Raw genomic sequence first — 21,644 nt, 5'->3', positions numbered from 1 at the left:
TATGGCTTTTCCAGGGAGCAGGGGGCGGGGCCTGATGGCCCGGGGCGAGGCCTCCTGCGTGGGGGCGGGGCTTCCTCCCAGCTCAGCTCGAAGGACCCCGAAGGCGTGGCCTCGAGTAGGGCTGTGGCTTCTTCCTTGACCACATCCCAGGGCGTGGCCTCCCGGGAGGGCAGCGCGCTGCACCTCTCTATTCCCCAGAGGGGAAACTAAGTCAGGGGCGCAGACGCAGCCCGCTCGCCGCGAGGGCCCGAGGGCGTGGCCTCCGGGCGAGAGGTCCCAGCGCGCAGGCGCCATGCCCACCCCGGCGCCCCGCGCTAGGGCGCAGGCGCGGCGCCACCCTCCTCGACGGAGCGCGTGTCGGACTTGAGCTTGACGAACTCTTTGGCCACCTCGTCGTTGCTGCGCTGCGAGAGGATGCGCAGCACCGTCAGCCCCGTGTCGTCCATGTGGATGCGGCGGCCGAGCGGCAACCAGCATGCGGCGCTTCCGCGCTGGGCCAGCTCCCGCAGCTGCAGCACGGCCAGGCCCACCGTGCGGTCCTCGCGCGCGAAACAGTAGTCCTTGACGCACACCTGCAGCTCGTAGCACTCGGGGCCCGCGTCGGCGCTCAGCGTGCTGCGGACAGGGCGTGAGGGCGGCGCGTGTGACCACGGGCGCGGCCCGCCCGGGTGCCCAGCCCCGCAGGTGACACAGCACCCCCCAGGCAGCAGGGCCCTCCCCGGGTGGGATGCCCCGCCCGGGTGCTCTGCTCCGCCCAAGTAGCATGCCTTACCCAGGTGCCCCGCCCCACCCAGGTGGCAGGGCCCTCCCCAAGTGGCATGTCCTGGCCAGGTGACATGGCCCTCCCCAGTGACAGAGTCCTCACAGATGACATGTCACACCCAGGTGGCACGGCCCTCCTGGTGGCACACCCTGCGCAGGTAACCCACACTGCTCAGGTGACAAGGCCATCTTCAGTTAACACAACCCCTCTTGGGTGACACACCTCCTGGGTGATACAGCCCACCCAGGTGACGTGACTTTCCAGGATGGCCTGCCCTGCCCAGGTAGAACACCTTCCACTCTGCTCCTCTGGGCCACTCCCACATAGGTGACCCCACACCTCCCCAAATGGCCAGACAAGCGACATCTGGACCTGTGAAGCTGCCCGCTAGCCCCCGCCGAGCCCCAGGGACCCTGCAGCCCCAGGCCAGGCCACCCCCCTACCAGCTGCACCCTCTGCCAGCCTAAGATCTGCCTGCTGCCAGGCCACGTCCCCCCTCAATCGAGCCCACAGCCCTTCATGCCAGGCCACACACCCCCTCCAGTTGCCCCACCTCCACCATTGGCACCTCTGTTCCCATCGCCCTGTCCCCAGACATCCCTCCAGGAAGCCGCAGACCACACTCCCACCAGAAACCAAGAGCTCTGCCCCCCGGCACCGCCCCCATGTCCCCTCATCTACCCCTTCTGCCCCAAGAACCGGCTCCTGACATAAGCCCTCCTGTGTCCCTCCCCTACGCTGGACCATGTCCCCGTGACACTGGACCAAGGCTCACTGCTGCCTCCACAAGACCCCCCGTGACCCCTGCCCTGTCTGTGGTTCTCAGCCTGCCTCCCTGCATTCCCCTCCAGCCCAAACCCACCCTGTGACACTCACTACTGCCCCAGGGCCTGCCTCCCTCCCAGAGCCCCCACCTCACTCCCGCACCTTCCTGGCACCCCCACCAGGATGTGCCACCTCCACACCTGCCCCAGGTGCCCCTGGCACAGCCCCCTGCCCTCCTGCCCCCTCCCAATGCATCGCAGACGCACAATTGGAAGCTTTCGTTGTACTTGGGGGCCCAGCTGTTGTTCTTGGATTTTGTTGCAAACTTGCGTTTCTTGTCGCTGAGCTGGGGCCCTATGATGTTGACCTCGATGAACGGCCGGAAGATGCCAGAAGTCTGCCACTTGAGGTCATTGGCTGCCACCACTGTTGGGGGACATGAGCGCAAGGCTGGTCAGGGTCCCCCGCAGGAGTAGAGACCCCCGCGATCTCTGTGCTCCCCTGAAATGGATAACGTTTCCCAGGACCCCCCGCGGGTCTGTGAGCAGAGCTTAGAAGAGGCAGCCGTGGCAGGGCCCAGCTGTGTGCCAGGGCAGGGTCTGGGCCCAACCCCCCCACGCCCCTGAGCGGCTTGGACCTCTACAGGGAGGCGCACATTAGGGGTGACGGTGCGATGAGAGATGGGGAGGGCCTGGGTCTCCCTCGCAGCAGATCTTTGTTAGCTTGGACTGACTGCTTGGCAAGCTGCCTCCAGAAAGGTTCTCCATCTCGCTCAAGGCCCTGTGCTTTAAGCCTGGCGCGCCCAGGCCAGTCCCAGCTGTGCCCAATCAAGGTAGGAGCCCACAGAGCAGAGCCCAGAAGCAGGGGAGACAGCACAGTGTCCTGGGTCGCACCGTGCCTGAAGGTGGGCACTCCGAGGTGCTTCAGTAGCATGACCGTCAAGCCAGCGTTTTCCTTGTTTGGGCCACCCACCTTTCACGGTGACCTTGTGCTCCCCGGTCCCTGGGTGTGTGAAGAGTTCGACGTGCACAGAGACTTCCCCCACGGGGTCCTCCACGCCCGAGCCTGGGCAAGGCAGAGGGACGCCATGTGTGAACTCCGTTCTTCCTCCCCTGGGGGGACCTGCGCCTCCTGCCCACCCCATGCTGGCGGCACCAGGTCATCAGCCCCGGCAGGGCAGACAGAGGGGCTGGGATGCTGGGGTCCCACCCCACTGGGCCCCGGTGACCTCCCTGAGCCTGGCCGCCTGCTTCTCATGGCTGCACAGGGCTTCCCCACCCTGGCCCACCCCGGGCCTCCTGCAGCCACTGCAGCCCCGGCCCACCCCTGGACCACTCAGAGCAGGCCAGGTGTGACCTCATCGAGCCCCAGGGGCCCTATCTTTGTCCCTAAGGCTTTTTTGTGAGCTGCAATGACCCCCTAAGTCTGCACTGCTGGCTCCCCACCCTCACTAGCCCTGCTTCCACCTCCTTGTAGCTGCTCACGCAGGCTCGGAGAGCCTGACCCAGGACCCACCTGCCCGCTGGACAGTGTGAGAAACACAGCATCTTCCCTCCCTGTGCAGTCCCTCACGATAAGAGAATCTCATGTTTCTGCTGAGAAGCACCCCCCCCTCCAACTAAGGCCCCATGGCCCAGGAGGAGGGGCTCCAGCCAGCTTCGGGTGTGGTGGAGTGCCCCCCACTGCCGGGCTGTGACCCCAGCAGGAGGTGGACCTGGGACTGCAGCTGTGTAGTTGAAAAGAGCCTCTCTTTAGACAGGACGGGTGCTGGTGGGCAGGGCTGACACTGACCAGCAAGAACAGGCGAGTCAGGGGACAGCAATGCCCACTGGCCCTGTGGGAGGCTCTGGATCAAGCCATTCCTGACATCTGACCTACTCCTACCTTTTCAGTCCAAGGGCCACCGAGTCTCCTGCCTGCCCAGGCCAGCGGGAGGGTCCTGACTGCTCGGTGCCGGGGGAGGGTGGCCTGCCGGGCCTGACGACCTGTGCCCTCCTGCACCCCATCCCGCCATGCCCAGCCCCAGGCAGCTCCCCACACCGGAGCATCGCATGCAGGGCTGAAGGCAAAGGTGGGGAGTCGGGAGTGGGGGACGGGGGACGTTCAGGGCTGACCAGGGTACCTTGTGCTGGGCGGGGAGTGCCAGGGAAGGGACAGGCCGAGACACCCCCAGCTCCGGGGCACGTGCCCCCCAGTCTGTACTGCCCACCCCCAGATGCCTTCCTTGTCTCCAGCTCCCGCCCACCCCACCGGCTGCATGCTCAGCCCCCCTCCCCCGCCCCCAGGCTGATGCTTGGCAGCAAGCTCGGTCTGGACCAGGCCCGGGGTGCCAGGGGTCCGGGCAGTGGGGTCGGGCGAGAGGTCAGGCGAGGCCAAAGCTAGTGAGAAGGGGGGGGGGGGCAGTGCGGCCTCCGCCCCCGCGGCTTGCTGGCTCCAAGGGGAAGGGTCTTCCGCGAGCTCCCTGTGCCCCCGATCCCCGGGCCCCCTGCGGGGGCGGCTCCTCGGGCAAGCGGCTGAATCTCCTCCAAGCCTTGGCATCCACCTCCAAGGCCTGGCAGGGGCGGACGCGCGTTTGCGAGAGTCGCTGAGCCGCGCTGTGCCCCCGCGGAGCTCCGCCTGGGGAAGGCGGTTTCCCACTCCGGGAAAAGGGGCGTAGGTAACAAGAACACGTCTGCCGCCGCTGCCGGCTGGGGCCAGCCCTGCTCCACCTCGGCCACCCGGTCCCAAAGGAGTCCCCTGAGGTAGGCCTGGAGCGCCCGCGTGCCGACGGCGCCCCGCTCTCAGCGGCACCGCGGGGCGCTCCGGGGGGCGGACCCAGCTCCAGCCGCCCCCCCTTCCCCACGTGGAGCCAGCAACCCGCCCCTCCCCTGCGCCCACCCCGCCCCGCGGCGGGGGTCCCGGGGGCGGGCGCGGGCCCTTTACTAGCCGGGGGCGGGGGGCGCAGGCACCCGGCGCGGCGCGGGGCGGAGCACGTACCCTTCTCAGGATAAATTTCTTCACTAAGGGTAAATCTAGTCCCTTTTCCACCATGGACTAATGGGGGGAGCAGGGGAGAGAGGCACGAGCGGGGGACGAGGGTGGAGGGGCGTGTGCGTGGCGGGGGCGGGGGAGGCGCAGAGGGAGGAAAAACAAGAGAGAGAGAAACGTCAGCTGCAGCCGGACGGACAGACGGCCTTCCGCCCCGGGAGGACACCAATAAAACCAGAAGCAGCGAGGACAGCGCGGGCGAGGAGCGGACGCCGGGGAGGGCCCCTGGGCTGACCCTGGGGGGGCCGAGGCCAAACTCTCCACCCCCACCACTGCCCGGACCAAGCCTGGGGCAGCCGCCAAACCTCTCTCCCTCGCCTGCTTTTAGGGCCAATTTCGAAGGGGGGGGTCCCCGGGGGAGGAACAGGGCGGCTGCGCGAGCTGCGAGAGGAGCGGAGACCCCGGCGGGAGCGCCCCCTGCATCCCGCAGCCGGGGTGTCAATCACGCCTTAATCCTGTGAGGTCGCTGGTCCCGCCCATCCCGGAGCTGCCGGCCACGCCCGGCCCCGTGACGTCACAGGTTTCCCGGGAGCCGGCCTGTGGCGTCACGGCCCCGCCCCCGGAGCTGCCAATCTCTGGCGGCCCGCGCGGCCCGAGGGGCGGGGGCGCGCTCACCCTGCGCGGCCTGGGTCTGCACGAAGGTCTTGATGAGCAGGTCCGTGGCCTGCGTGTAGAGCGACAGCGCGTAGCGCAGGGACTGCAGGTCGGGGCTCTTCTCCAGGAACGTCTTCTTGAGGCCCACGCCGCCCGCGTGGAAGTATTGCTGGAGGGGCCGCGGACAGGGATGGCGGGACCCCGAAGTCAGATCCCCCACCCCCAGCCTCGAACCCGCGCGGGGCTCCCAGCGCCCTCGCCCTCGGCAGAGCACCCTGGCCGCGCCCCGCGCCCCCGAGGCCTTCCTCCTTTCCCACAGGCTCCCCCTCATGCCTGTCTCAGGGCCTTGACATCGTCTGTGCCCCCAGATCTGGCCACAGCTGGCCCCGTCGCTATCACTGGTGAGGGTTTTAATTCGTCTTTGCCCACTCCTCCTTAATAGAGGTGTCTGTTTTGCCTGGCGAACTCCCATTCATTCCTCAAAAACCCTCCGCCACAGTCTGTTCTCCAGGAAGCCCTGGTTGCTTCCTCCTGGGGCTCCTCCAGCCCTCATGGTTCCCTCTACCCCAGCCTGACCCAGAGGCCTGGGGATGTCTGTATCCAACTCTGTCTCCTCAAAACTGGGGTTCCTCAGGGCCCCACAGCTCCTGGCCTGACACAGATACATGAGGAGCATCGAGGAGTATCCTCTAAATTGAAGGAGTTAAGCCTACATCTGTGTCCACATGAGCCATGGCCTGTGCCACCAACCTGGGGGGTAAGGGGGCCTCACCTTAATGGTGTCCAGCGCTAGCTCTACCACTGCACACTGCTTTGGGGTCAAGCTCTTGGCTTCTTCTCGCACCATGTGGTCCTGGGCAGATGGAGAGTGGGGCCAGGTAGCCAAGTGGACACAGCAGGCCCGTCCTGGGGACCTGCCTGTTTACTGGTCTTTAAGGGGTTGGAAACTGGGTCTGTCATTTCATCATTGTGTCCCTAGAATTGGCATGTAACCAGCACACAGCAGGTACTCCATAAATATATACTGAATAGCGATTTGTGTCCCTTGATCGAGCTGGACCTGAAGCTGGGTTGTACATCTTTCTTAACCACTGGTGCCAACAAATTGTACTTTACCCATTCTGAGTCCTGTTTCTTTACATGAGCCTGCAGAGCATGTTGCCATTAGGGGACCCCCACCCCCAGGAAGCCCATCCTGGGATTTCCTGCCCATCACAGCCCCCACCTCTTGTCTCACCTTGAGTTTGGACAGCTGACCCAACTCCTTGGCTGCATTGAAGATCATCTGGGTTCCCTGCAGGTGACAAGAGACACAGCTGGGTGAGGGATCCTGCCGGCCCAACGCCCAAGCGTCCGCTGTCTCCCCGGCTCTGTTCCCACTGAGGAGGCAGGCGGTGGCGGCCTCATCCATGGCGTCCAGCCCCGAGGGGACTCAGCCCCCACGCCCCCACCACGAGCCTAGGAGCTGCGGGAGACGGCAGGTGCAGCAGAACCCCAGGAGGGAGTGGGGTGAGTGGGGGGCTGGGGTCTCCGTGAATGCCTTCGGCGAGACTCTTTCCCCACCCCCGACAGGACCACTCTCCTTGGGCAGGGGGGCGGGGTGTTACTCCAGTTACCTGGGGAGCACCTAGTCTGATCTTTGGAAGGAGAAATCCCCTCCAAACACCCCTCATTCTCATTGCCCACGCCTCAGAAAATGGAGACTGGCAAGACTGATGAGACCGAGCTGGTGGCTCTGGGCTCTGATCCCGTCTGCTGTGTGGCCCCAGGCAAGCCACTTAACCTCTCTGAGCCTCCACTCCACCCACCCACTCTGTGTTCACCGCCACAGCCACACTGGGGGCTGCCGGAGGGGTCACGACTCCTGGCTTCCCCCCGGACTCTTCTGGCCCCCCTGGGTAAGAGGTGCCCCTACTAGCTCGGGGGGTACATGGCTGGGTCCAGAGCGGGGGTGATCTAGGAGGGGGTCTCTGCAGGTGGGCTATTCGGGACAAGTCTGAGAGCTGGCCGTTGCGACTAAGCTTCTTGTCACCCTCACAGCTGCTGCTACAACAACGCCCGCTTGTCCACGGCTCCCATGTGCTCAGGAGGCACAATGGCTCGGCGCCCAGCTGTGGGCCACCCAACGGGGAGCAGGCACCTTTCTAGGCAACCTCCTGTCTGCCCCCCACCCCCACCCACCACCCACCACAAGCAAGCCAGACAGACAAAGGAAGAAGAGACTGACAGACAGGTCACAGTAGGCCCCGGAAGGCACGGACCACAGAGATGGGAGAAGGTACAGGGTTGGGGGGGGGGGGGGGCCAGACAGACAGTGAGAGGCCGGCCTTACGTCTGAGTGGCTTGGCAATTTCACCCTGCCCTGTGGAGAGAATCAGGTGGAAATCAGAGTTCCGGTGGCTGCTGGGGGGATAGTCAGTGGGACTTCCCTGCCTCCTCAAAACCCAATCCCACTTCCCAGTCTCCCCACCCCCACTGGGCACCTTCCCTCGCCCCTCAGTGGGGGGTTGGGGCACGCCTGGGGGCACCTAGGAGGCTGGGACCAGACCCCACCTGGGAACAAGTACCCAGAACCCATAGTCAGCACCCTGGGAGGAATGCCTTAGTAACAGGGAGAAGAGAGAGGGGCTTGGGGTCTCTCCTCCCCCACCCCAAGGCCTTACACCAGCAGGCCAGACCCCTAAAGTAATATAACACCAGGTATTGTCAGCACACGCACACACACGCACACACACACACACACACACACACACACTTTCTCCCCTGCATGCACGCACATACACGTCTGCAGCACCTGGCACATGGAACGTGCTGGCCAAGTGTGAAGGGAAGGAGACGCCATGTGTGTGCACGCCAACACAACTTCCTCCCCACAACAGGGCGGGACCCTGCATGCTGCCACCTCCCCGTCTCCTTACAACAAACACCCGTTAGAACAAAAAAAATGTGTGCAAGAAACAACACATGCCAAGCCCAGGGGTCAGGTGCTGGGCACCTGGTCAGGCCACAGAATTTAGGCTGAGCCCAAGGCTGGGGTAAGCCCCTAGGATTCTGCGGGGGAGGCAGGAGCTACTTGGTATACGGTTGGCTCACACGGGGCATGCACACGCCGATCTGTCTCCTCTCTGGATCCTGGCCCTGTACAACACCCATTTCCACCTTCTGTGCAAACGCTCAGACACACATACTTGCACAGGTGCACACACATGCAGACACCGGAGCCAGGCCTCAGTGGGGACAAGGCCCTCATTACCTTTTCTAATCCCTTGCCATGTTTTCTCAAGAGGGCCCCCTGCAGAGACAATGTCACAGGTGATCAAGGCAGGCTGTGCAGGGCGGGGACAGGGGGCAGGGACATGTGTGCTCATGGAACCCTGGTAAGGGACCTGCCCTGCCCTGGGGTTGGAGGTGGCCTGGGGGGGCTTGTGTCCTACTGATCAAGTGTTAAAAGGAGAGAGGGAGACAGAAAGGAAAGAAATATAAAGAGACACACACAGAAGCAGAAATACAAGGAAAAGCAGACAGAGAGGGAAAGACAGCTAGAGAGAGAGAGACAGAGATCACTGTTGAAATATAACCCATTTATATTTACTGTAAGATGAGGCTCTTTGTCCTTGGTGGACAGTAAAGCTGTCGGGCTCCATAGTCAGGCCTGAATCTGAATCTTGACTCTGACACATATTTGCTACATGGCCTTGAACAAATGACTCCCCTCTGAGCCTCAGATTCCCTCATCTGCAAAACTGGAAAAATAACATCCACCCCACACAAAGGACTGTCGTGAGGGTGAGCTGAGAGGCAAAACTTTGGACAAGGTGTTAAGACCTTCAGCAGCTCCAGCAGCCCTGTTTGGCCCTCGGGGAGAGGGGGGATGTCTGCAGTGGTTTAATGCTGACCTGCCTCTACCATCCTGCTCCCAGCCATAAGCACCTTAACGCACCACCTTGCTGAGTTCCCGCAACCCTGAGGGCGCTGCTGCTGCTGACCCCACCTTCGGGTGCCTCCCAGGGTTGGGGAGACAGAAAAGGCGAGTGCCTTGGCCCAACCTGGCACCAACCCGCGAGCTGCCCCAACCCGGGCTCCTGGTGTGGGGGTGGGGCAGGGGGCAGAGGGGTAGGAGGGGGCAAGAGGGGGCAGGAGGGGGCAGGAGGGGGCTCCTGGGGCTCCCAGGCAGGAGAGAGAATTCCATCAGCAGGTGAGGGCGAGGCCAAGGAGGAGCTGACCCCACTGCCCCCATTACCCTTTGGAAACCAACCAGGCCCCTCCCAGGGCTCTGGGGCAGGGCTGGGGCATGGCCTTCCTCCTGACAGCCCTGACCCCTACCCGGGCGCCACCCCCAGACAGACACAGCACATCTAGGCGGGACGTGGGCCGGTAGGTGAGGGGTGCTGGGGGGTGCAGCCGTGCGACCGGCTGAATCCAGACACAGAGCGGACAGACAGACAGACGGACAGGCGGGCCTCTACTTACGATCATCTGTCAGCCGCGGAGGGGGCGGGGCGGCGGGGGGGGGCGGAATAAGGCACCGTGAGTGTCCCTGCAGGGGCAGGGAGGGGGACCGCCTAGGGCGGACCGGGCCTCGGCCTCCTCTATCCCCCCCGGAAGGCCCCACCCCCGCGACCGCCCCTGGCTTCAGGCCCCCGGTGCCCCTGGGTTCCCTGTGCCCAGCCACTCCCTCTGCAGATGGCGGGGTGCCCCCCGCACCCGCATGCCGACCCTCTGGGGGTCTCAGGCCTGCAGCACCCCGGAGCCCCGCGCCTGTGGCCAAGCCGCCCCAGCTCCCACCCCGCCTCGCACCGCGGCCTCACCGTCTGGTCGGTGAGCGGGGGCAGGACCACGGCCTTCTCCATGGTGTTCATGACCAGCCTCCACAGCTCCTTCAGCACCCGCTTCAGCACCGTCTTCTCGCAGATTTTGGCAAAGAGAGTCAGGCTGGGGGCAAGGGCAGGTCTGAGGCTGGCCCCGGAGCCCTGACCTCGGAGGCCACGGGCCAGGCGGTGGCCGGGCGCAGGGTGTGGGGCAGCCGGAGGGGCTCAGTGTGGGGGCGCTGGGGAGCCATGGCGGTCAGACCTGCCGCCTGGGGTGAGGCTGGGCAGGGCGGGGGGGCAAGGCAGCACCCCAGGGCCCTCCACACCCCCATGCCCCAGGGCGCCCCTCAGCTAGCTCCGCAAATGCTCCCCTTTCCGTCCCTCCTCCCGCTCCTCCTTCCAGCCCCTTCCTTCCTCCTCTTCCGCTCCTGCCCTCCCTCCCTCCCTCCCTTTCTTCCACCCTTCCCTCCACCTCCTCCACAGAACTAATTCATCCCCCCGCCGTCCATTTGTCCACCCATCCATCCACCTATCTCCCTGTCCTTCTACACGCTTGTCTTTAACCCGCTGCCATCCCTCCTGTCCCCTGTGCACCTGCCACCCTTCCAGCCCATTCCTTTCCCCGCTGTCCCTCCAGGTGCCAACTGCACCCTGCCCCCACCCCCGCCCTGTGCGTCCTCTTGGGGCGGCCCCTGCCCCGCAGCCCCCGGCTCACTTGCTGTCCAGCAGGTCCATGATGGGTTGCAGCACGTTGTCCGCGTCCTGGGCCACGCTGCTGCAGGCGCTGGCGGGCACACTGCCCGTGCCCTTGACCTGGCTGAGGATGTCGCCCATCTGCTTAACGCAGTCCTCAATGTGGGGCTGGAAGCTGTGGGCACAGAGGCCGTCAGCGCCCAGCGCCCCGGCATGCCCTGCGTCACCCGCCGGGGGCAGTAAGGGCAAGTTCCACCGCCCTCTTTCTGCCAGAGCCACGCCCCTGCACCCGCGGTTGCCCTCCCACGCCGGTGCCGGCACCTTCCCCCTGGGCGAGAACCGCCACCTCCCAGGCCATGGCGCAGCTGCGTCCAGCTGCCCCCACCTCTGCTGGGTCTCGGGACTCAGGGTTGTGCGCCCACCCCTGGCCCCAGCCCTGCGGCTGCCCCCACCTGGTAGCAAACACCCGGCTGAGCTCGTCCAGGACGTTGTTGAGTTTCACCTGAAGCTCCTTCAAAATGTCGCTGGCCTCCGTGTCCAGCTGAGGGGAGAGGGATCTGCTGAGCACCCAGAGGCCGGGCGTTTCTGAGCTGAGCCAGGACCGAGGGCCGGGCAGGCAGGGATCTGGAGCGCAGCTGCTGCCTCACCTCCTTCCCTCCCATGGCCTCGAACATCTTCTCCAGCTGTACGCGAAGCTGCTGCGTGTTGTTCATGAGGATGCAGGGCTGCGGGCACAGCAGAGGGGCGTCAGGCCTTGGGACCCCTCCTCAGCGCCCACCACCCTCCGCGAGGGCCCCGGGGATGGGAGACAGCTGGGGACCAGCTCCCTGGGGGTCCTGGATGTGGGGAGGGGGGCTCCGCTAACGTCCCCCTAGACTGGAGTGGGACCTATAGGGCCCAGGAGACGGGATCTCAGGGGGCTGTGAAACGCACAGTCTCCGCCACAACCTGAAGCTCTGCACTCCTCACACCCTGAAGGTGTCATTTGCACCATCAGATGTGACATGATGAAGGCGTGTTGCTTCACGTCCAGCTGCCCCACACAATGACACCCAGACACACGCAACCAGACGTGCACAACAGGTAGACACACTGTGCACAGCCCATCAGTACAGCCGGATGAGCACAACCAGACACACTCTGTGCACAACCCATCAGTACAGCCAGATGTGCACAGCCAGGGCCCCAGCCATGTACCATACCCTGCCAATACAACCAGACACACACATTTAGACATGTACAGTGGTTGGACACACACACCCAGGCACAGGTGTCAGGGTCCTGGGAAGGCCTTGGGGTGCTGGAGGGGCCAGGAGGGGCAGGGCAGAGGCCCCTGCACTCACCACTTTCTCCTTTTCCTTGGAGCAGTAGGAGGCAAAGTCCTTGGAGACAATGTCGGTGTACTGCAGGAGCACGTTGCTGATCGTCTGGGGGGGATATGGGGGGGTACAGGGGAGGAGGGGCTGGGCCACGGCCAACAAACCCAGGCATGGCCCCAGCCCCAGTGCTCCTGCCTGGGGGACCGCCGGCCCAGAGACTCCACCAGGACGAACCCAAGGCCAGGGCGGGGCCCTGGGGAGACGCCAAACGGGGTGGGGGGGGATGGCCCCGCACGCCTGCCCAGCCCAACTGCAAGCAGCCAACCCCGCTCTGCTCCCAGGGCACTGCAGCCCCAACGTTGATGCTGCGAGTGCAGCCCAGCCCCGCGACCCCCACTGCCCCTGAGGCGCGCGCCCACCCCAGCACTGAGCCACGGTCCAGCCCTAGCGCCCCTCGACCCCGCCCGCGACCCCGCCGCCCACCTTGGCGAAGCGCCGCATGTAGTGCCCCACGATGTGCGGGTCGGGGCACTCCAGCTTCTTGATGATCTCGAAGCTCTGGTTGAGCTGGGAGAAGACGTCCACCACGGAGCAGGAGAAGAGGGCATGCTCCGAAGTCTGCTGGAACTGCAGGGACGGGAGGCGGGGTCGGGGTTCGAGGGAAGCCCCCCGCGGAGCAGGGGCGGGGCCACAGGCTCAGGACATCCGGGGTCAGGGGGCCGGCGCGGGGTCGGTGGGGCTAAGGCTGGGGGCGCGATGGCTCCGCCCCAGGCCGCGGGACAGGAGGGACACGCGCGCCTTCCAGGGGCGGCTGGGGGGCGCCCTCTCACCCCGTCCTTCTTGTCTCGCTCCAGGGCGCCGTGCAGGAAATCCCGCGACACCTCCTCGTTCTCATCCAGCCACTGGATGACGAAGGGCTCGAACCAGCTGCGGGGACAGCCGAGTGGGCTGCGCGCCTGGGACGGGGCTGCTCCTGCTCCACCGCCTGCACCTGGGGGCTGCACCCTGGGGGCTTCCCTGCCCCCCCCGCCCTCCCCCCACTCCTCTTCTCAGGTGGACCGTGGCGTCGGGCAGCGCACCCGGTGGGCTCCCTGCCGCCTCTCCCTCCGGGTTCCCCAGCGCAGCTGGCAGGGCAGTCGGGCCCTTGAGCCCTCCGTTGCGCACCCACAGAGCGGGAACCACAACGATCCCGGCCGGGGAGGCACTGAGAGGACGAAGGGCGAAGCGGGGGAACCCCCGCGAGAAGACGGGGCTCGCCGGGGAGACTCACGCGGGGTACTCGGGCACGCGGTGCTTGGAGGCCGGCAGCTCCGCCAGGTACTCGTTGTACAGCCACTTGACCTTGAAATGCAGGTTCATGTAGTCTGCGCTCTTGCACAGCCGGTGCTTGTCGTGCTCTGGGGCCGGGGGAGAGGGCGGCTCAGCTGGGAGGGGGCTCGGGCACTGCCCCTCGCTGCAGCCCGGCGCAGCCCTCGGGCTCACCCTCCATGGCGTACTTCATGTCCTGGGCAAACAGATTCCACATCACCTCAGCACTGATTTTACCCACGTTTAGCTCCTGCGGAAACCTGCAAAAGGTCGCGGGCGTGTGGACACCACCAGGCAGGAGCCAGGAGGCACAGGACGAGCTCCCTGCCCGCCACCGCCGGACGCAACTGCCCGCACAGCCGCTGCCCTGCTGCCCGGCGCTGGCCCGAAGCCAGCTTCTCCCTAGGCGTCCACCTACCCACTCGCCCGCCCTCCCTCTGGCATCCATCCATTCCTCCTCTGTCCACCTCTCCACCCACCAGTCCACCACTCACCCACTCGACTGTCCATCCATCCATCCGTTCATCAATCCACCTGTCCCTCTGCCACGCTACCCACCCATTCACCCACCTACCGTTCAGTCCATCTGCCCAAAATCCCTCGCCTTAACTCCAGATCTAAGTACCCAGCAGACGTTGGCAACCCAAAGTTGGGAGCCCCTTTAGTTTTCTGTTTTCATCAGCTAACAGATGAGAATTGTACAGGCACATCGACTCACAAACCAAAACTGTGTGCCCATTCACATACAGTTACACGACACACCAAATCATATGCTGAAATGAATTCCAAAGGTAGACCCATAACAGTCAGACCTACAGACCACAAACTGCTCGTGACACTAATACATCCACATGTACAACATACAGTGCATTTTTGGGGGGAGGGAAGTGCAGGGTCCAGGAAACAATGGATTCTTAAAGTAAAGTATTTAATGGAGTAGCACATAACACTCAAGCAACACTATTAACTTATTTGTGAAGCTTTGTGTACACGGACAAAATTATATACACATGGACACATGGTTATCCATACATGGTATGTGGGTTCGCACAGTTCAACACACATGAAACATGTCTAACTGCACTGGCAACTGTGCACACACACACACATACCATTCTACGTTTGTTTGCAAATTACACCCACATCTGAATTCCACACGTACGCACAGCCAGACCCACAGCTCCCCCACGTGTAGCATTTCCCGTGCAAACGTGGTCACACTGCACAGCCCGGGCTCGCGCACAGACATGCGCACAGCTCACTGGTTGAGGCAGGGGGTGTAGGAATTCTTGTCCTCCTCAACGATAGACACGATGAGAGTGATGAGCTTGGACCAGAAGTCGAGGTTCTTGATGCTGGGGCCCTGCTCCTCTGGGGGCACCTCCCCTTTCTTGGCCTGAAAGGGGCAGTGGAGGTGCTGGTCAGGGGTCCAGGAGACGGTGCCTCAGCCATTCACTATGGAGAGGCAGGAGGTGGGGGAGAGGGCCGGGGGGCTTCGCCAAGGAAAGGAAGTAAGCTCAAGTGCACTGTCCCACAGAGTGTGTCACTGAGGCTCAAGGAAGCTTAATTAGTCTCAACTCGTAAGACTGAGATAAATGGAAATAAATGGATCTGAATGTAGTCAGACAAGGCCAGCCCCATTAAACCAAAGGGAACTAAGATGAATGCATATCAAACCCACTTAGCTTAAGGGAAGTCGGCTCTTCTCAGAATCAATTCACTGAAACTGAATGCGGGCCAGTTCCACCAAACCGAGCAGAATTAGACTCCACAGAATTGAATTCAACTCAGGGGAACTCCACTGGATTGAACTTTGTCAACTTGTCCAAGATCAGCATCAACATAAGTCAAAGTGATGGAAGTAAATTGAATGAACCCAAGCCAACTGAACCCAACTCGACTCAGTCCAACTCAGTTCTACCCAACTCAGCAGAACCCAAATCAACACAAGCAATCCAACTCAACCCAACCCAACTTCACCTACTTCAGTCCGACCTAAAATACACAAGATAATTAAAGCCAACCCTAGTCAATTAATGGAAATGAGTGTAGCTAAAGTCAACTGAAATGTACCAGCCTAACCCATCTCAACTGTACTTAGCCCATCAAACCCGTCCATCCTAACTCCAGCCAACTCAACTCAGTCAATTTCAACTCAACTGAATGGAAATGAATGAACCTGTACTCAGTTCAACTCAGTTCAACTCAGTTCTGCTCACTAATTAGCCAAGAGCATTTTTAACTTAAGTCAACCAAATGGAACTGAACTAATTATAACTGAGCTAAACTCAGCCCAATTTAATCCAATTACACTTAACCCAATTCAGTAAAGAGTGAGTGATTCAACTCAAATGAATACGAGTGAGTAGAACAGAATTCGGCGTATGTGCTATCTCCTATTGGAGGCTGGGGGAGGGGCCACCCCAGGCTTCTCAGGCTTCATCCATCCCAGTACAAACCATCCTGGGTGGTAAATTCCCAGTGTATACTTCATTCCCTCTTACTAGACTGTAAGCTGCTTGAAACCTTATTCTCAGCCCTGGATAGTATATGTGGAGATAAACACTTATTGAAGATCTAAAATAAGTTGACTTGAAATGGCCAAAGCTCTAATCAACAAATTCAGTTCAACTGATCATTTCATGAAGAGTGACTCTGTCAGTATTACAATATGTAACGGTATTTTACCTAATGCTTATATCTCCTTACATCTCCTCCCTGAGGTGCAGGCTCTCTACCCATCTCAGATAGGAAGGGACTGAGGTCCTGAGCAGGCAAGGGGCAGGCTGGGCATCCAGCACCCACCCCACACACTGGGGTGCAGGTGAGGGCCTGGTGGGAGTCCAGCACCCACCCCACACACTGGGGTGCAGGTGAGGGCCTGGCGGGCGTCCAGCACCCCCCCCCCCCCCCGCGGGCCTCACCGGGTCCGCCTGGTACTCCCGGCTATAGAGCTCGTGGCAGTTGTTGAAGATGTACTCATAGGTGGAGTTGAGGCAGGCTTTCACGCAGTCCTTCACCACCTGGCTGGCCCGCGGTGGGCTCTGGAGCTCCTGCACCTGGAGGGGGGAGGCACACAGGGGCGGGCAGTGCCCAGGGCACGGCCACAGGGGCTCCAGCTCCAGGCAGAGGTCACGGGAAAGGGAACTGGTGGCCGGGAGAGCTCATGGGATTGGTCCTTTCCTACCTTCATCCTAAAGAAGGTGATGCTGGTGAGAAGGTCCACAGTGGACTTGAGATCCTGGAGTCTCTCTGGGCTGCTGGCCGGGAAGTTGTTCTGTTGGGAGTGAGAGAGAAGATGAGGTTAAGGAACAAGGCCTGGGGCATTGGAAGAAGGCCACAAGCACCCCCAACATTCAGGAGGTGGGCTGGGGGTTCAATGAGAACACCCTGTTGCAGCTTGGGGTCTGCTTGGGTGTACCAATGCGGTTGGGCAGGTGCTGCCCATGTGTGAATACAGACATCCGTGAGGGTCCTGTGCCATCCATGTGTGCACACCTGCTGGCCCCCCACATGCACGCCTGCCAGCCCCCCCGGGCACGCCTGCTGGTCTCCCACATGCACGCCTGCTGGTCCCCCACATGCACGCCTCCCAGTCCCCCCCTGTGCACACCTGCCGACCCCCCACATGCACATCTGCCGGCCCCCCACATGCAAGCCTGCTGGCCCCCCACGTGCACGCCTGCCGGTCCCTCTGTGCATGCCTGCTGGTGCCCCACATGCACACCTGCCAGCCCCCCCACATTCATGGCTGCTGGTCTCCATGTGCACACCTGCTGGCCACCCATGTGCACATCTTCTGCCCACCCCCCCGTGCATGCCTGCCGGTCCCCCCGTGCACACCTGCTGGTCCCCTGTTTGCCCACCTGTCGGTCCCCACGTGCACACCTGCTGGCACCCTGTGTGCACGTCTTCTGGCCCTCCCATATGCACGCCTGCTGGCCCACCTGCACACGTTATCACACCCTGCTCCTCACCCGGTACATGGAGAGATCGATCCTGAGGGAGTTGTGCAGCTGGTCCAGGAGTTTCACAAAACGCTCTTTCTGAGGAGGCAGGAGGAGGAGGGAGGGTGGAGAGGGGTCTGGGGGTTGGATGGAGCAGCCAATGGCAGCAGCCCTACTGGTGGGGCACTCACCGCACGCCAGGCATACCACATGCACATTGAGCTGAACCCCCATAACGTCCGCTTCCATTCCACAGAGGGCAAACTGAGGCTCAGAGAGGGGCAGGGACTAGGCAAGGCACCCCGCATGGGCATCCCGTGGGGTGTCCCCAGCCCTGTCGCCAGGACTGACCCCGAAGTTGGAGGCGGCAAAGCGGTCGGAGGCGGACACGTTGGTGGAGGCAGTGGTGTGCGCGTAGTACGCGTTGATGTTGGCGAGGAGGGTGCTCATGACGGCTGGGACCCCGGGACACATGTACTTGGAGGACAGGCAGGCGAAGTGGCTGGTGGGAGGGAACAGGAGGCACTGGCCGGAGCCCCAGGACGGCCCCACCCCCGCCCCCAGGCCCCGCAGCCACAGGAGATTCCCCCCCTCCATGCTGTCCTGCTCCCCCACCCAGGGCCCTGCTCCCCATGCCCGACCCAGCCTGCAGACTCACGTCATGGCCTGGTAGATGGACTCGACGCCATAGCGCATGGCGAACTCATCCACAATCTCTTGCGCCGTCTCGTCATAGTAGACCTTCCAGGCGTCATCGCCCTTGGCGTCCGGGATCTTCACGGCCCCGCTGTTCTGCACGTCCGTCACAAAGTGGAAGAGGCTCTGCCCCAGGGGGAGGGTGCGTCACGGAAAGGGCCGGGGGCCGGGGCTCCAGAATGGCCTTCCATCCACTTGGGGCTCGACCATTCACTCATCTACTCTCCATCCAAGGTTCACCTCATCGACCGTACCAGTAATTCAACACTCCATCCATCCAGCTGTCTGTCCGTCCATCCATCCATCCACCCATCTATCCACCCGTCATCTATCCAGCTACCCCCAAATTAACCCATCTAACTCATCCTTCCTTCCGATCACCAGCCCACACATTCACCCACCCACAGCTTCACCTGTCTATCCAACAGTTCATCCTGCCACCGAGTCAACCATCCACCCATCCATCTACCTGAAAATTAAGTCATACACTCTCTCATTTTTTTAATACTTCAACAACACATCCATCTATCCATCCATCCATCTGTCCATTCACCCAAAACTTAACCTGTCCATCCAACAACTCACTGGTCTGCCATCATCCCTACATTGTCCACCCCTTCATGTGCTTCCTCACTGTGTTAGTTAGATTCAGTTGTCAACTTGGCCAGGTACGCATACCTAGTCTTGTTGCTGTGGACATAAGCCAATGGTACGTGAACCTCATCTGTTGCTAATTACATCTGCAGTCAGTTAGGAGGCGTGTCTGTTGCAATGAGTGACATTTAACTTAATTGGCTTGTGCTTAAATGAGAGAACGCAATGTAGCACAGCCTAAGCAGCTCGGCATTCCTCATCTCAGCACTTGCAGCTCAGCCCGGGCCCTTGGAGATGGAGAAAGAAATCACCCCGGGGAAAGTTGTTGGAACCCAGGGGCCTAGAGAGAAGACCAGCAGAGACCATCCTGTGCCTTCCACGTAAGAAAGAACCTCAGTGGAACGTTAGCTGCCTTTCCTCTGAAGAACTAACAGAATGAATTCCCTTTTATTAAAAGCCAATCCATCTCTGGTGTGTTGCATTCCGGCAGCTAGCAAACTAGAACACTCACTATCTCTCCACTCACAGGTTCATCCACATGTCCACCCATCCTTTTACCCACTCACAACTCACCCATTCATTCAACAAAATGAGTCCTGGGGATGGAGTTCTCTCAAGGAACCCCCAGGCAGTTGGAAGGGAGACCCAGATACAAACGGCCCCCCACCCCAAGAGTTCAGGGCTGGGACCGCCAGAAGGACCTGGAGCTTTGTAGTGAGGGTCTTCGTGGGAGATTGGGGAGGGCTTCCTGGAGGAGGAGGCCTTGATGCTGGACCTTGACAGGAGGGGAGGCGTTCTCCAGACAATGGGAGGGGCATAGGGGACAGTCCCAGAGACCCAGGAGTGTGGCCCGTGAGGCTGGAAATAGGGAGGTGGGGCTTGCGGGGTCCGTGCCTGCCAGGGGCCGGGCCGGACCTCACCTCGTGCAGACAGGTGTACTGGACATGGTAGGGGGCCACCTTCTCCTCGCCCTTGATCTCTACGCTGATGTGCAGCCGGATGGCGCCCGACACGGCCGACTTGTCAGTCCTCTTATCTGCAGGAGGGAGGGGAGTAGAGCGAAGGCAGAGCTTCCCAGTGCAGCCAGAGGGAGAAATGCTGCCCCTGAGCCCCCCAAGCTAGGTCCTGGGGGTCTCTGCTCAGGGTCAGGGATGCCTCCTTAGTCCCTCTTAGGCCCTGTCTCTCCCCAGATGGGGTCCCAGACTTTGCTTCCTTGCAAACGTTGAGCTCCGCCGGTGTCTCTGTCCATAGGACACCCAATTCTCCCCAGGATGGAGGTGCCAGGCCTGCCTCCCCACGTGGTCTACTCATCTGAGGGTTCCGGGGTCTGCGCCCCGCTTCTCCACTGAGAAATGCAGGTCTGGCCTCCTTCATGTCTCCCCCATCACAAGGATATCAGAGTGCTCTCAGATTGGGCTTCTCCCCCACCCCCACCCTGTGGACCGGCCCTGCCTCCCCCTCCCCCGGCTGGATCTGCCCCCACTCCCCTCCCAGGTCCCCCTCCCTGGGCTGGACCTGCCCCAGCTCACCCCCTGCACCCCCTCCTGCACCCCCCTCCCCCTCCCCAGGCTGCCCCACCCCATTCCCCCAACAGCCTCCTCCTCCCCCTCCCCAGGCTGGACCCCCCCCAGCTCCCCCCCTCTTCCCCCTCCCCAGGTTGGACCCACCCCGGCTCATCCCCCCACCCCCCGCGCCCACCTCCCCCTCCCCGGGCTGGACCCGCCCCTACTCCCGCCCCCTCCCCCTCCCCCTCCCCGGGCTGCGCCCCGCGCCCCGCAGAGCCGGCTCACCCAGGTTGTACCACACGTCCATCTCGCCGCTGAGCGTGCGCACCTCGATGATGGTCTGGCCCAGAAAGTCGTCGGACTCCCTCTTGAACCGCTGCTTCACGCGCGACTTGATGTCGTCGTCCTCGTCCCACACGCGCACCTTGATGCGGTCGGAGGAGTTGTGGCACTCGCTGCGGGACGCCGGGGCACTGAGCCTGGGAAGGCCGCCCAGGAGCCAGCCCCGCGCCACCGGGCCGGCCACACTCACAAGTGGAAGTTCTCCTCCCACACGGGGTTCAGGTTCCCGTAGATGGTCTTGGTTCGTTTCTTGGTCTTCCCGACCTGGACGGTGACGTAGGGGTCACTGGAGCCTGTCTTATCCTTCGCCTGCAAGCCCTGGGCACAGACCACTGGGCGACACGCACGAGAACACACACACGTGAGCCCAGCCTCGACGGGGCAGTCACCAACCGCGCTCCAGGCCGGGTCCTGGAGGGGGAGCCAGAAGCTGGGGGGAGCAGCCAGGGTGCTGCGGGGAAGACTGGGAGCTGGGGGGAGCCTGGAGCTGGGGGGGGGCCAGGTACTGGGGGGAAGCCCGGAGCTGGGGGAAGCGCTGGGCACCGCGCCGCCCGCCCGCGGCCTCACCGGTGATGCTGATCTTGGCGGACCACTTGGACGTGCCGTCCAGCACGCTCTGCTTGACCGCCTTCATCTGCTGCGTGTGCGCGGCCTTGGTCACCGCGAAGATCTCCTGGATGAGCTCGAAGATCTCGGGCTTGTTGCGCTCGCGGATCTTCATGCGGTCCTTCAGCACCATGATGATGTTCTGCGTGCGGTCCTCCGCGCCGTGCTTGGAACTCTTCTCCGCCGCGCCTGCGAGGCCGCCCAGAGCCTGTCACCCCGCCGCGCCGCGCCTTGCCCGCGGAAACCCCGCCTACCCGACGCCGAGACCCGCCCACCGACATCCGAGGCCCCGCCCCGTCGGCCCTTAGCCCCGCCCACCCGCGGGGCCCCGCCCCTGCCCGCGCTCACGCTGCAGGCAGTCTGCGTTGAGCAGGTCCTGGCACTTCTCGTGGCACTTGACCCCGCACTCGCTGCAGCGCATGCCCTGCCGCGCGATGCCCCAGAGCAGCCCCTCGCACTCATAGCAGTAGGTGGGCGTGGTGGCCGTCCACACCTCGAAGTTGTGCGGCGTCGTGCACGAGATCGGGTAGATCAAGGCTTGCAGGGTCTTCTTGTAAACGTGGTTTTTCTGCGGGGGCGGGAGGGCGGGGGTCGCGCGGCCCTGCCTGGGGGCGCCCCCCGCCCCCCGCCCCCGGACCTGCGCGCGGAAAAGCCCCGCCCGCCCCGCTGGGCCCGCG

General features: G+C 62.8%; 1 protein-coding gene and 1 long non-coding RNA gene across 3 annotated transcripts in view; one reads left to right on the top strand and one right to left on the bottom strand.

Annotated features, from left to right (window-relative positions):
* Nucleotides 1-314: 314 nt before the first annotated feature.
* UNC13A (unc-13 homolog A) overlaps nucleotides 315-21,644 on the bottom strand; it is a 45,148-nt gene continuing 23,818 nt past the window's right edge. Inside the window, exons 15-42 of one of the 2 annotated variants that reach the window (XM_077122164.1) lie at nucleotides 21,316-21,535; nucleotides 20,929-21,156; nucleotides 20,552-20,693; nucleotides 20,305-20,474; nucleotides 19,435-19,550; nucleotides 17,883-18,046; nucleotides 17,576-17,726; nucleotides 17,255-17,323; nucleotides 16,465-16,554; nucleotides 16,202-16,336; nucleotides 14,540-14,673; nucleotides 13,452-13,537; nucleotides 13,240-13,366; nucleotides 12,800-12,896; nucleotides 12,453-12,596; nucleotides 11,994-12,077; nucleotides 11,298-11,375; nucleotides 11,103-11,191; nucleotides 10,673-10,825; nucleotides 9,958-10,081; nucleotides 8,403-8,441; nucleotides 7,482-7,511; nucleotides 6,387-6,443; nucleotides 5,922-6,002; nucleotides 5,171-5,318; nucleotides 2,501-2,593; nucleotides 1,795-1,954; nucleotides 315-615 (exon numbers count right to left, since the gene is read on the bottom strand). In XM_077122164.1, coding sequence (XP_076978279.1) covers nucleotides 315-615; nucleotides 1,795-1,954; nucleotides 2,501-2,593; nucleotides 5,171-5,318; nucleotides 5,922-6,002; nucleotides 6,387-6,443; nucleotides 7,482-7,511; nucleotides 8,403-8,441; nucleotides 9,958-10,081; nucleotides 10,673-10,825; nucleotides 11,103-11,191; nucleotides 11,298-11,375; nucleotides 11,994-12,077; nucleotides 12,453-12,596; nucleotides 12,800-12,896; nucleotides 13,240-13,366; nucleotides 13,452-13,537; nucleotides 14,540-14,673; nucleotides 16,202-16,336; nucleotides 16,465-16,554; nucleotides 17,255-17,323; nucleotides 17,576-17,726; nucleotides 17,883-18,046; nucleotides 19,435-19,550; nucleotides 20,305-20,474; nucleotides 20,552-20,693; nucleotides 20,929-21,156; nucleotides 21,316-21,535 — 3,510 coding nt within the window. The remainder of the gene's footprint in view (nucleotides 616-1,794; nucleotides 1,955-2,500; nucleotides 2,594-5,170; nucleotides 5,319-5,921; nucleotides 6,003-6,386; nucleotides 6,444-7,481; nucleotides 7,512-8,402; nucleotides 8,442-9,957; nucleotides 10,082-10,672; nucleotides 10,826-11,102; nucleotides 11,192-11,297; nucleotides 11,376-11,993; nucleotides 12,078-12,452; nucleotides 12,597-12,799; nucleotides 12,897-13,239; nucleotides 13,367-13,451; nucleotides 13,538-14,539; nucleotides 14,674-16,201; nucleotides 16,337-16,464; nucleotides 16,555-17,254; nucleotides 17,324-17,575; nucleotides 17,727-17,882; nucleotides 18,047-19,434; nucleotides 19,551-20,304; nucleotides 20,475-20,551; nucleotides 20,694-20,928; nucleotides 21,157-21,315; nucleotides 21,536-21,644) is intronic. The other variant, XM_077122165.1, reaches the window with a different exon arrangement.
* Nucleotides 4,124-7,038, top strand: LOC143650866 (uncharacterized). The gene is made up of 3 exons (XR_013159695.1): nucleotides 4,124-4,269; nucleotides 6,450-6,630; nucleotides 6,843-7,038. It is a non-coding gene; the product is annotated as an uncharacterized LOC143650866 (long non-coding RNA).

This window comes from Tamandua tetradactyla, chromosome 11 (assembly GCF_023851605.1).
Source record: "Tamandua tetradactyla isolate mTamTet1 chromosome 11, mTamTet1.pri, whole genome shotgun sequence".
In the NCBI taxonomy this organism is placed as follows: Eukaryota; Metazoa; Chordata; class Mammalia; order Pilosa; family Myrmecophagidae; genus Tamandua; species Tamandua tetradactyla.
This window is presented reverse-complemented; position numbering and strand designations above follow the sequence as displayed.